The sequence below is a fragment of the Giraffa tippelskirchi genome, chromosome 10 (assembly GCF_054371585.1).
Source record: "Giraffa tippelskirchi isolate mGirTip1 chromosome 10, T2T-mGirTip1v1.2.pri, whole genome shotgun sequence".
Lineage (NCBI taxonomy): Eukaryota > Metazoa > Chordata > Mammalia > Artiodactyla > Giraffidae > Giraffa > Giraffa tippelskirchi.
The window spans coordinates 11,639,160-11,653,044 of record NC_137284.1 but is presented as its reverse complement, the minus strand read 5'-3'; the positions used below and the strand labels follow the sequence as shown (position 1 = coordinate 11,653,044).

The window sequence follows — 13,885 nt, the reverse complement described above, 5'->3', positions numbered from 1 at the left end:
TTGACCCAAGAATTAAGGAAGAGATTTCAGTGGAATTTTCTGTATTATGAGAGTTTTCCCAGTCCACTTCTCACAGACACCGATAGAGGCAAAGATTTTATCTAGAGGTTCATATTTCTCATCAGACTCATGGTGGCTTAAAGGAGAACATTAGAGCAGGTTAGAGCATATATAGCTAGGTAACCTTCACCGCCAGTGCATGCTCAGAACTCAATGTGTCCTGAGTACTTCAGTTGAGGAAAGAAGCATGAAGTGGCTTGGACTCCTGGGGCTGGTAGCTCTTTCAGAGTGCATAGTCATGTAAGTGTGGGGACTATAAGTGACATTGTCCCTTTTTTTTGGTTTTTTATTCTCATCCTCTTATTCTTTCACCTGTCAGGATTACAAGGGAATGTAATCACTCCCTGACAGTCTAAAGTCAACTCTCACTTGTTGATAAGTACCTTGCCACTGATTCCGTGAGGCTCTAGGCTCTCCAGGCAATCCTGTAGGATCGCAGAACTCTTTGGTTCCAGCAACATCATGTCCTACATAAGACTGCATTCCTTGAAATTGTTCAGTGTGCAACCTATGCAGCTGTAGGTGTGATCCAAAGAAACAACATTTCTCCTGTATGTGGTTCTAAATCTCCTCTCTGGTCTCTCTTCATTTCTGTGTGAATATGTCTGTGCCTTCAACTCTGTATCTCTCTAGTTTATCTATCTCTTCAGATGTCTCTGTGTATGCAGAACTCTCTTAGATTTTTTCCTTTTTAAAACATTCTTCTTGGCGTCTCTTAACCTCCTTAATTCATTCCCCATTTCCTGACCTCGTCTCTTCTGCTTGAGCCCAGAAGAAAGATCAGTAGTACTATTTCTCTGTTCTCTTAGCCCTAACAAGCAGTGTGACCACAGCCAAGTCTGCAACTCCCTGCATTTCAAATTTCTCCCCTGTTTAAAGAGGATGATGAACCCCTTCTACTTCCCTCCTCGAGGTTCCTTGAAAAGGATACAGTGGGATGGCCACAGCAATGATAATGGCTGACATTGCTGAGACTTCCTATATATCAGGTGCATTATATCCATCATCTCACTTACTATCTAAGCCATTCTATGTGGGGGGCGGAGGTGGGGATTATTATAGTCCATCTTTTTACTGACGGGGATATTGAAACTTCAAATGGTCATATGCCTTACCCAAAATTATGCAACAGAACCTGTGTTCAGGCCTAGGTCTTTGCCATGGTTATTACGTGGCATCCTGATAATAAGGTGACACTCATAAAAATGCCTGGAAAATACACAGTGCCGTTACAACGTCAGGTACGACAGTCTATATAACACAGACAGCTGATTGCTGGCCTTTCTTTGTTTTCTTTTCCTCATGGCTGGTGAAAGAATCCCTGTTACACAAGTGAAGACCATGCCAGAAACCCTACGGGGAAGAAGTTTGCTGCCAAATTTCTCTGAGGAACACCCTTACAGCCAGTCCCAGAATGACACTAAGGACCAAAACATAGCTTATCATCCCCTGAGGAACTACAAGGATGTGAGTGTGGGAGGATGGTGCTCCACAGCGCCCCCTGGTGCTCTGGCATTGCACTGAGGTTCAAAAGGAGATGCCAGTGGGGTTGTTGGGGCTGCGGCTCCTGCAGGAGGCAGAAACATGGGGGAACAGGGACCCTTCTCCTCTCCCAGAGGAGAAGGCAGTGTCATTGTCAACTCTTGGTCTGTGGTGACTGGGCCCAGCAATGACCAGGGGGCAGATAAACATCCATTTCTGTGCCAAAGGTGTTTCATTAGTTTGAGGGAGATTGTTCTTTCTGAACTAAGTGAGCCACTCAGTTACAGATGAAGGGTGAGCCATGCCAATCAAAAACCAAAGGCAAGTGCAAATCAAGTGTGAAATCCAAGGCAGAGCAAGTTCAGTCTCAGGAGATCCAAGAGCAATACTGGTAAAAATTACTGAGTCCTCATAATCCTTTACTGATTATAAAGGTCTAATCTCTTCTTCAAGAATGCACAGGCCATCCTGAGAGATGGGGAGAGGGTAAATACATGTCTAAATACAGGGCCAGCTGAGTGCTGTTGTTCAGACATGATCTGAGATTAGAATCAGTGGCCTGGGAGGACCTAGGAGAAGAAGGAGCTCACACTGGACATAGAGGGGAGACTGGAGGGCTTCTCAAATGAAGACACCAGTCCGAGTAGAGGCTGTGAGGTTGGGCGCTTGGAAAGTGATTTCAGGAGACCTGGGAAACCCAGCAGGAGGCAGTACTCGAGGAATCGTGGGTGGAATGGGGGTGGACAGGCAGCCAGGTCTGCCTTAACCATCCCTCTCCGGCCCCTGTAGTACATCTATGTCGGCACCATCGCCATTGGAACGCCCCCTCAGGAGTTCACCGTCCTGTTTGACACCGGCTCCTCTGACCTGTGGGTGCCCTCCATTGTCTGCCACAGTTTGAGCTGCTGTGAGTACGCCCTCCCCACCCTCCGCCTCTTGTGCTTGCCCTCCCACCCTGCTGTCTGTCTTCGGCACTTGAAGGGTAATCATCTGTTGTGTCTGCAGTGACACACAATGTCTTCAACCCTTTCAAGTCCACCACCTTCAAGCTGTTGGAAAACCCCGTTGACCTCATGTATCACTCTGGGAGGATAAAAGGAGTCCTTGGCCAAGACATCATTCAGGTAATCTGGAAACCAGAAGCTTCTGGCCCTGGGAGCAACTGCTGCTTACAAAAGAGATGCAGGACCAGCTGGGAGGGTCTGTGCTTCCCAAAGTCCCCTAATGGCTGTATGTCTGCCTGGATGGACTCTGTCCTTGGGGAGAAAACACCCCTGCTGACACACAAACTCCCCATGGCTAATGCAGAGAGTGACTTGGGGTGTGGATTTGCAGCTTCTTTGCCTGTGAGGAGCCCAAGGTTCATTTTGGTGTCAGGTGAGAGAGTTGGGGGAAAAGCACTTTTATATTCTCAGACTGTGCTAGGCATTTTCATGGTAATAACTGGTTTAAAGTGAAAGTGTTAGTGAAGGTCCCAGACTCTGGTCACCTGCTGTGAAGAGCCAACTTATTGGAAAATCCCTGATGCTGGGAAAGATTCAGGGCAAGAGGAGAAGAGGGTGACAGAGGATGAGAGGTTGGATGACATCTCTGACTCAATGGACGTGAGTTTGAGCAACCTCTAGGCAATAGTGAAGGACATGGAAGCCTTGTGTGCTGCAGTTCCTGGGGTTGCAAAGAGTCAGACATGACTTAGCCACTGAATGATAAGAAACTTGTTCAATCCTGCAACAACTCTACACAGCAAACACTATGATTAACTCATGATATAGATGAGGGAAATGAGGTGCAGAGAATAAAGGCCTTGCCAATGTCACACATGTGCTAAGCAGGTGAGCTGGGCTGGCTAGTCAGGACTCAGGCAGGTGTGGGTTTTTTGGGGAGAGGATAAAACTGCCTGGGACCCTGGGGGCAGCCCAGGGCTTCAGGTATCCAGGCAGGGAAAGCAAGAGGCCACATATGTGGGAGGGTCCTGATAAATGGGTTCTCACTTTCGAGGGTCTTTGAGAGTCTAATAAATGTATGACGTGCCTTCCCCAAAATGTCTGAATATTCCACACTCCCTGACTCCCCAAGACACATGTACACACATATCCCTAAAATTTAGTTTCCCAGGCAGACTTTTCATGAGAACCCTGCCAGCGACATTGTATAAAGGGCTTCTGTCTTCTGGGCAGATGCAGAATTCAGTCCGTTTCTGTCCTCAGATCATAGTAATGTTGAAGAGAAGACTACCCTGCTTTCTACTCATTTTGTCCACAAGGGGGAACCATTCAGTCCTGTCCTGAGGCTTGGTCGCCCCACTTGTACAGAAGGCATGAGGCCAATCTGACTTACTCAGATGGTGTTTGCAGGAGAAGCAGGTGTTGTTAAAATCAACAGCCCCACACAAATGGAATCCGAATTCCTCTCCCAGCTTGGTCTAACTGTTTGAGGCCAAGGCAGGGCACAGCCAGGCCTCAGGTCCTTTATGTGGGAACACTCTCCTCTCCTGGGCTTCCCTTGTGACTCAGCTGGTAAAGTTTCTGCCTGCAGTGTAGGAGACCTGGGTTCAATCCCTGGGTTGGGAAGATCCCCTAGAGAAGGGAAAGGCTACCCACTCCAGAATTCTGTCCTGGAGAATTCCACAGACTGCATACTCCTTGGGGTCACACAGAGTCAGACACAACTGAGCAACAAAGTTACTCTCCTCTCCCACAGATTGGGAACCGTCTCCACTTCACCCAGACCTTTGCCATGAGCGAGAAGCAATCCAGACAAGTTTTTCTCACTGCACCTTTTGATGGCATCCTGGGCCTGGGCTTCCCCAGCCTCGCCATTGAAGGAACCACCCCGCTCTTTGACAACCTGAAGAACCTCGGACTTATTCCTCACCCGCTCTTTGCCTTCTACTTGAGCAGGTAAATCTGAGATGACAAAAACCCTCTCCAAATCAGCTGAAAGATGTTTTTATTTGCATGAAAAATTATAGAGCACTTGAGGGCAGTGGCTTGGCCCAGGGAGTAGGAGGAAGGGGGAGAGCAATGGAAGGTATCAGGGTACGAGTTGGAAGAAGGGCATCTGGATTTGCTGTGGATTTGATATGGAAAGATGCAGAGGAATGGTGGGAATGTTTCCTTTCTCACTAACATTGCACCAGGAGCCCAGGACCAGCTACACAGTTGGCTGGAGCCAGTTGAAAATGCAAATGCATGACCCCTTGTTCAACAGATGTTAGGAATTTCAAGAGAGGTTAACAGAGCTTGGGGCCTGCTGAGTGTGGGGCCTCATGGTCGGCACAGGTCATAGGCCAGTGATGCCAACAGTGGGTGGCCCTGAACTCATGCCCTTAGTGCCCTTGGGCCTGGAAGTTTTGAAAAATGAAAGGCGAGGCAAGGGGGACCCAGACTCCTCTAGCACGGAGTCCTCTGAGGGGATCTCTGAGCACTCAGGGGAGGCAACCAGGTCCTCTTCAGAAAGTTGGGTGGTCAGAGCCAGGCCAGACTTCAAACTTCTGTGGCATTGATTAGATGGTGACAGGCCTGGGTCAGGTACTCAACCCCTCAGCTCCTCAATGTCCACATCTGTAAAATGGGGACTGTAGTGGTGTCTCTGCTGGGTGGAGAAGCACAGCCCTCAGACAGTGCTGGCGTTACTCTCCTCCCAAGAACCCCCCTCTCTCTTCTCTCGACAGCCGGAGGGAGAATGGCAGTGTGGTGATGTTTGGTGGGGTGGACCACTCCTACCACACGGGAAAGCTCAACTGGGTACCAGTGTCCCGAACCCACTACTGGCAGATATCCATGGAGCGGTAAGCCTCGCCCTCCGAGGGCCACTCTAGCAGTGCTCCCGCACGGGTGCAGTGACACATGTAGACACACACACAGATTTAACACAGACACAATCTCACACACAGACATGTCCACAAACAAAGACACGCATATAAACACACACAAGACACGTTTAACACCCTAATAGGCACACATATCAACATGCACAGGCACGCAGATATACACACTCATGGCCAGACACAAGCTCAGAGACACACAACCACACACACAAGAAAACATACACACACCACCCAAGGGATCATAATCACCCTGATCTCCTGACCAGCCCCCTGTCCAGGGTCCTGAAAGGGTCCAGAGAGGTCTGTGCAGCTCGGGAAAGGCTGTACCCACCCCACTGTGAGGTGGGCAGCAGGGTTAGAGGACCTGACCGTGCGGTGAAAAGAGGATCAGGGAGAATTTCACCAGCCTGAACAGGGTTGTGTTCAGATGACCAACTGTCCGGGGCTTCCCGGGATCGAGAAGGTTCTTAGTACACAGAACTGCCAGTTTAAAAGCAAGGAAAGTCCTAGACAAACAAGGAAAACTCGATCCATAGAGAAGCTACCTAGCAGTGGGGAGAGGTTGGCTGCAGTCCTGAGACCTGAGAGCACCTCTTACAAAGAGACACTTTCTCTCTTTGAAGGTACCTACCTGCTTTCTGGGGCGCACAGTGGGGCAGGAGTTGTTTCAGAGAGAATCAGGGAGCTGGGATCCAGGAGTGGCCTGATAACAAGGGGCAGTAATTGATGGCATTCTGTGTCATCCCTCAGACAAAAGCTTTCCTGTCCTTTGGAGCCCTCTGGGTTAGATTGAGCATCCCCTGACTGGGGCCTTCAGTGTCTGAGCCAGATAAGCGGCTGGTGCTCGGAGACCCCCTCTCTCAGGGCAGTTTATGTCTCCCCACAACCACTCCAAGAATCTGGGGCCCCAGGGAAGCTCCATCTTCACTATGTGGGTTGACCCATAGTTGATTCGTCAGACACTAGATATAGGTCTCTGGGTGTTCTTCATTCATTCACTCAGCAAACATACACTTGCATCCCTTGTAGGCTGGGCACTTGGGGGAGGCACTGAGGATAAACTTGCCCTCACATCTAGTGAGGCAGACTCACATGAAGCGAGTCACACACCCAGTGAATTACCACCTTGGTACATGCTAGACATGAGGAAGTGTCTACAGAGACTGAGCAAGACAGAAGCCTGATCTAGTCTAGGGTGAAGACTTTCCTGCCAAAGTGACAATTAAGCAGGAATCTGGAAGATGCGGAGAAATTAGCTAGACAAGGGGGTTGGGGGTCTTCTAGGAAGGGCAACCAACGGGTGCTAAGGCCATGAGGCCTGAAAGAGGCTGGTGCATTCAAGAACTGAAAGGAAGTCAAAGAAGGGGACATGACCAGAGCAAAGAAAACAGCGAAGGGCAAGAGCTGAAGGGCTGTTCAGGAGATGGTCAGGGAGGGGGCAGTCGTGGGGGAGACTTCAGAGTGACTGTGGTGCTACTTTGTCCCACTCTCTCTCAGCATCTCCATGAACGGGAAGGTGATTGCTTGTAAACGCGGCTGCCAGGCTATCATGGATACTGGGAGTACATACCTGCTTGGCCCAAGTAGACGCATCACCAGAATCCACAGGCTCATCCGCATCAGGCCCTTAGGTAGTCTGCAGGTGAGGGGTCATGCCACACGGTTGCTTCCAGCCTCCCCAGACAACAAGGATCAGCTGAGCTGACCTCTCTCCCTCTTTCTCTAACAGTACACAGTTCCATGTAACACCACCAGCACCCTGCCTCCTCTCATCTTCACTATCAAGGGCATCGACTACCCAGTGCCTGCTCAAGCCTACATTTATGAGGTGAGGGTGCCAATCTTGAAGGGTAGTTCTCAAATCTGGGACTTGCAGGAACCCTAGGGAATTGCAGGAACCCTTGGGTTGTGCTGAGAAGAGGACCCCCTCTGCAGGCCAAGTGAATCCATGGCAGATGCTGCTGTGCTCCTGTGGCTGGGCCAGAGCCTCCCACAAAACCAACCCCGTGAGAGTAAAGGGCAGTCTGGGACATCCATCCTCTTGAAATACATGTGCAGATACCACTCCGTGCTCACCTGGTGGGAGTCACAAGGAGAGGGGAACACTAAGGGCCTCAGCTTCAGTTCAACCAGAGACCTCAGATGCATGAACACGGAAAGTCAGCTCTAGCAATCCCTGAAATATACCAAGTGACAAGAAGGATGGCTGGGGGCAGTCCCAGTGTGCTGTGCCACCACAGGGGTTAACAGTTTCCCTTCCCATCTTCAAGGTGTCCAGGTTGGGATGATATATTACATGGTAACCCTGTAGTTCCCAGGTGCAACTTCCCCTTGCTAAGCCCCACCACCCCCTTGGTGAGTTGGGGTACCGACCCCTCTGTGGGCAGGTGGGTTGTTAAGGTGAATAAAGGGTGCACAGTGACTGCTCAGCCCCAGCACAGGGTGGAGGGTTCATGTCAGCTCCTTGTGGGAGTTGAGAGCAGGCTGATGGGCTCAAAGAAGGCTTTGAGGAAGAAAGCAAGCTTTAGTAATTCTAAACCCTCAGCCTCATGGAGGAATGAGGAAGCCTGCTTGGGATGAGGCAAATCTATACCGGATTCCATGCAAATGGCACCCCTGGAGCCTGTGCAAATTGGCACCGGGGGCAGATTAGGGGTGATGAGGGCTACAGACTCAGGGAGCATCAGGGTGTCACCCAACCCAGCCTGGAGTGGCCAGGGAGGGTGAGGGTGTGTCCAAGAAGACTTCCTAGAGGATCTGAGTGAAGTCTTAAAGACAAGGGTTGTGGGGAACAGGAAGAAGAAAAGGCATTCTCTGCAGAGAAATGAGTGAGCAGAGGTCAGAAGGAAAGGAACAGCAGAGTGTGAGGGAACTTTGGGCCATTATTACTGGTTTTGTTTAATTCATTGAAGTATTTTTCATTTACAATGTGTTAAATCCTGCTGTACAGCAAAGTGGCAGTTACACATATACATATATGTATTTTTCATATTTTTTCCATTATACTTTATCTTGGGATATTGACTATAGTTTCCTGTGCTAGCAGGACCTTGTTGTTTATCCATCCTCCCTATATTAGCTTGCATTTGATAATCTCAAACACCCAATTCTCCCCTCCATCACCCCAGGCTTCATAGAAACCATAGGTCTTGGCCTTTCTTGTTCTTGGGTGAACCCTGACTCATGCAGCTGCTGAGACACACACTTGACTCTTATCAAAGGAGGGATATGAATCCGAGAAGCTTCCAGCTCTGGATCTTGATTGGGGAAAGCTGGTAGGGGCTCAGACTGACTGGTTTGTATTTCCCTCTCCCCCAGGGTTCTGAGGGGCTCTGCTACAGCACCTTTCGGAACGGTAAAGTGCGTAAGAATGAGGCGGAGACCTGGGTCCTGGGTAACGTCTTCCTGAGGCTGTACTTCTCAGTTTACGATCTGGAAAAGTACAGGATTGGCCTGGCTCCTGCAGTGTAAATCCAGGCTGCTCCAGGAATCAATCAGGCTCATACCAAACACACACTCACTCACACGTAGGGCACTCTGGCCCAGGGATGCTGATGAATTGTTCTTGGTGCTCTGCAAAGCCCTAGTCTCAGTAAAGGGTAAAGGATTTGGGGATTTCCTTGATGGCTCAGTGGTAGGGAATCCGCTTGCTAATGTGGAAGACAGGGGTTCAATCCCTGATATGGGAATTTCCCACGTGTTGTGGAACAACTATGCCCCTGCGCCACAACCATTGAGTCCATTCTGGGATCCTGAGTCTGGGAGCCACAATCACTGCGCCCACATCGCACAGCTACTGAGGCCCGAAGGTGCTCTAATGCCTGCCCTGCAACAAGAGAAGCCACCAGAGTGAGAAGTCCACACTGCAACCAGAGAGTCGCTCCTACTAGCCACAATTATAGAAAACAGAAGCCTCAACAGTGAAGAATACCCAGCACAGTCAAAAAAAACTAAGTAATAAGAAAAATTATTTTTAAGAAAAGAATAAAGATTTCATCTCAATGGTGGTGATATGGATGGGGGTCTCTCTTTGGGTTGAGGGTTGCCGTGCATCATACCCAGACAGGACCTAAAATCAAGTCTGAACCACAACTGAGAGGATCCCGACTCTAGCTGGACTTCAAGAAAGGGGAGACCTATTGGAAGGACCCTGGGGATCCAGGATGCAGGAACCAGAGCAGATTCAAAGATCTCAGTGACTATTGTTGTTGTTCAGTCAGGAAGTCATGTCCCACTCTGTGGGATCCTATGAACTGCAGCATGCCAGGCTTCCCTGTCCATCACCCACTTCTGGTGTTTGCTCACACGTATGTCCATCGAGTCAGTGATCCCATCAAACCACCTCATTCTCTGTCATCCTTTCTCCTCCTGCCTTCAGTCTTTCCCAGCATCAGGGTCTTTTCTATTGAGTCAGCTCTTCACATCAGGTGGTCAAAGTTTTGGAGCTTCTGCTTCAGCATCAGACGTGCCAATGAATATTTAGGACTGATTTCCCTTAGGATGGACTGGTTGGCACTCCTTACAGCCCAAGGGACTCTCAAGCGCCTTCTCCAACACCACAGGTCAAAAGCATCAATTGTTAGGCTCTCAGCCTTCTTTATGGACCAACCCTCACATGCATACATGACTACTGGAAAAACCATAACTTTGACTATTCAGACCTTTGTCAGTAAAGTGATGTCTCTGCTTTTTAATATACTGTCTAGGTTTGTCAGAGCTATCCTTCCAAAGAGCAAGTGTCTTTTAATTTCATGGCTGCAGTCACCATCTGTAGTGATTTTGGAGCCCAAGGAAATAAAGTCTGTCACTGCCTCCATTGTTTCCCCATCTATTTGCCATGAAGTGATGGGACCAGATGCCATGATCTTTGCTTCTTGAATGTTGAGTTTTAAGTCTGATTTTTCACTTTCCTCTTTCACTTTCATTAAGAGGCTCTTTAGTTCCTCTTTACTTTCTGCCATAAGGTGATGTCATCTGCATATTGAGCTTATTGATATTTCTCCCAGCAATCTTGATTTCAGCTTGTGCTTCATCCGGTCCAGCATTTTGCATGATGCATTCTGCATATAAGTTAAATAAGCAGGGTGACAATATACAGCCTTGATGTACTCCTGTCTCAATTTTGAACCAGTCCATTGTTTCGTGTCCAGTTCTAACTTTTGCTTCTTGACCTGCGTACAGGTTTTTTAGGAGGCAGGTACGGTGGTCTGGTATTCCTATCTCTTTAAGAATTTCCCACACTTTGTTGTGATCCACACAGTCAAAGGCCTTAGTGTAGTTCATGAAGCAGAGGCTTTTCTGGAATTCTGTTGCTTTTTCAATGATCTAGTGAATGTTGGCAGTTTGATCTCTGGTTTTTCTGCCTTTTCTAAATCCAGCTTAAACATCTGGAAGTTCGGGTTTCATGTACTATTGAAGCCTGCTGCTGCTAAGTCGCTTCAGTCGTGTCCGACTCTGTGCGACCCCATAGACGGCAGCCCACCAGGCTCCGCCATCCCTGGGATTCTCCAGGCAAGAATACTGGAGTGGGTTGCCATTTCCTTCTCCAGTGCACGAATGGGAAAAGTGAAAGTGAAGTCGCTCAGTCATGTCCGACTCTTAGCGACCCCATGGACTGTAGCCTACCAGGCTCATTTGTCCATGGGATTTTCAAGGCAAGAGTACTGGAGTGGGGTGCCATTGCCTTCTCAATTTTTGAACAGCACAGGATTGAGTAAAGAAAAAGTCCCATCATGAATGAGTATTGAAGCTGGACTTGGAGAATTTTGAGCATTACTTTGCTAGCGTGTGAGATGAGGGCAATTTTGTGGTAGTCTGAACATTCTTTGGGATTGCCTTTCTTTGGGATTGGAGTGAAAACTAACCTTTTCTAGTCTTGTGGCCACTGCTGAGTCCCAAATTTGCTGGTGTATTGAGTTCAGCACTTTCACAGCAACATCATTTCGGATTTGAAATAGCTCATCTGGAATTCCATCACCTCCACTAGCTTTGTTCATAGTGATACTTCCTCAGGCCCATTTGACTTCACATTCCAGGATGTCTGGCTCTAGGTGAGTGATCACACCATTGCTGCCCACCCTGGCATCTCAGCTCCAACTGACTTCTGACCCCTGCCCACTCCTCCTTCCCCCTTCCCTCGTGTTCTCTCCCACCTCAGGTGGGGGTGGCGGCATTGGTGGAGCAGTCAGTGTGTGTCTCTCCGCTGAGGGGGCCGTGGTAGCCACTTGCTACCTGGAACACCTGGATGGGACAGGAGCTTGGGAGATGGTGCAGCTGCTAGGAGGGCCAGGAAGGGAGGAGGGGGCATCCCACAGAGCCTATGCTGCCTTCCAGGATGACACGTCTCAGGCAGGGGCTGCTGGAGCAAGTGTGGGAGTAAGCGAGATAACCTTGCCTCTTTAAAGCTGTAATGTTGCCTCCACTGCTCTTGGCTCTACACAGTCTTTTGGTATGTAACCTGCCCCTTCCATAGGCCCGCTCTTCTAGCCCACCATCTGTCATTGTGTCGTGTGTGGGATGAATTTCTGGTCCACGTGTCTGAGACATGTTCCAGTCTGAGACTGGGACAAAGCCATAGTTATTCTTTACCCATAGGGAAAGTCAAGTGGTCAATCCATTGGCTACCCACCAAATGTATATATGGCATTTCGTTAAATTTTCTTGCTTTATGACCTGATAAAACAGCATATAACTCAGTAAATTTGCTTCTTTAAACTTCCCCAGTATTTTTCATGAATTTAATAGTGACCATATTATATGCCACTGCTTTTCAATGGTAAATGAATTCTATATATTTAGGTGATCCATAAATATCACCATGCATGCTGTTTTTCTTGTGCTGTTAAACAGTCAAAGTGCTTTCCCCAATAACAGGTGACTCAGCAATCTCAGGGCGATTATCCTCTTTCTCAAGGCCTTCAGTAGGAATTTCAAATTTTCTTCACGTAAGGCAGCAAACACATGTGTCCCAGCTTTGGCTAGATCCTGAATATATCATACTATTTCCATTGTATTATGCTGGACTCCTGGGCTTGTCCAGTCCTGTGGCTTTAGGGGGAGCTTTATATACATCTCATGATTGTCACTTGTCTCAGTATTACTGTGTGATCCATAGTCAATTGTTTCATATCAGTCAAAGCTCAGTAACAAGCCAATAACTGTTTCCCAAAGGCAGCGGAAATCCTCCTCCGTGTGCTCGTGCTCATTCATGTCCAACTCTTTGCCACCCTTTGGACTGCAGCCTTCCAGGCTCCTCTGTGCATGGGATTTTTTTCAGGCAGGAATATGGGAGTTGATTTCCTTTTTCTCCTCGAGGGAATCTTCCTGACCCAGGAATCGAACTGACATCTCATATATCTTCTATGTTGAAGGCAGACTTTTTTACTGCTTGTTGTAGTTCAGTCACTCAGTCGTGTCCAACTCTTGGCAACCCTATGGACTGCAGCACTCCAGGCTTCCCTATCCTTCACCATCTCCCAGGGTTTGCTTAAACTCATATCTAATGCATCATTGATGCCACCCAACCATCTCATCCACTGTTGTCCCCTTCCCCTCCTACCCTCAATTTTTCCCAGGTTCAGGGTCTTTTCCAACGAGTCAGCTCTTTGCATCAGGAGGCCAAAGTATTGGAGTTTCAGCTTCAACATTAGTTCTTCCAATGAACACCCAGGACTGATCTCCTTTAGGATGGACAGTTTGGTTCTCCTTGCAGTTCAAGGGACTCTCAAGAGTCTTCTCCAACACCACAGTTCCAAAGCATCAATTCTTCTGTGCTCAACTTTCTTTATAGTCCAACTCTCACATCCATACATGACCACTGGAAAACCATAGCCTTGACTAGACAGATCTTTGTTGGCAAAATAATGTCTCTGCTTTTTAATATACTGTTTAGTTTGGTCACAACTTTCCTTCCAAGGAGTAAGCGTCTTTTAATTTCATGGGTGCAATCACCATCTGCAGTGATTTTGGAGCCCAGAAAAATAAAGTCAGCCACTGTATCCACTTTTTGCCCATCTATCTGTCATGAAGTGATGGGACCAGATGCCAAGATCTTAGTTTTCTGAATGTTGAGCTTTAAGCCAACTTTTTCACTCTCCTCTGTCACTTTCATCAAGAGGCTCATTTGTTCTTCTTCACTTTTTGCCATAAGGGTGGTGTCATTTGCATATCTGAGATTATTGATATTTCTCCCGGCAATCTTCATTCCAACTTGTGCTTCATCCAGCCCAGCGTTTCTCATTGTATTCTGCATATAATTTAATAAAGCAGGGTGACAATATACAGCCTTGACGTACTCCTTTTCGCATTTGGAACCAGTCTGTTGTTCCATGTCCAGTTCTAAATTTTGCTTCCTGACCTGCATACAGGTTTCTCAAGAGGCAGGTCAGGAGGTCTGGTATGCCTATCTCTTTCAGAATTTTCCACACTTTATTGTGATCCACACAGTCAAAGGCTTTGGCATAGTCAATAAAGTAGAAATAGATGTTTTTCTGCAACTCTCTTGCTTTTTTGATG

At 48.1% G+C, this 13,885-nt stretch overlaps 1 protein-coding gene across 1 annotated transcript; it reads left to right on the top strand.

Moving 5' to 3' along the window:
* Positions 1 to 247: 247 nt before the first annotated feature.
* Positions 248 to 8,842, top strand: LOC145523083 (pregnancy-associated glycoprotein 2-like). The gene is made up of 9 exons (XM_081532876.1): positions 248 to 300; positions 1,377 to 1,527; positions 2,332 to 2,449; positions 2,548 to 2,666; positions 4,243 to 4,442; positions 5,216 to 5,332; positions 6,869 to 7,013; positions 7,101 to 7,199; positions 8,690 to 8,842. Exons 1-9 carry the CDS (start codon positions 248 to 250, stop codon positions 8,840 to 8,842), a joined length of 1,155 nt encoding a protein of 384 aa, XP_081389002.1.
* The last annotated feature ends 5,043 nt before the right edge of the window (positions 8,843 to 13,885 follow it).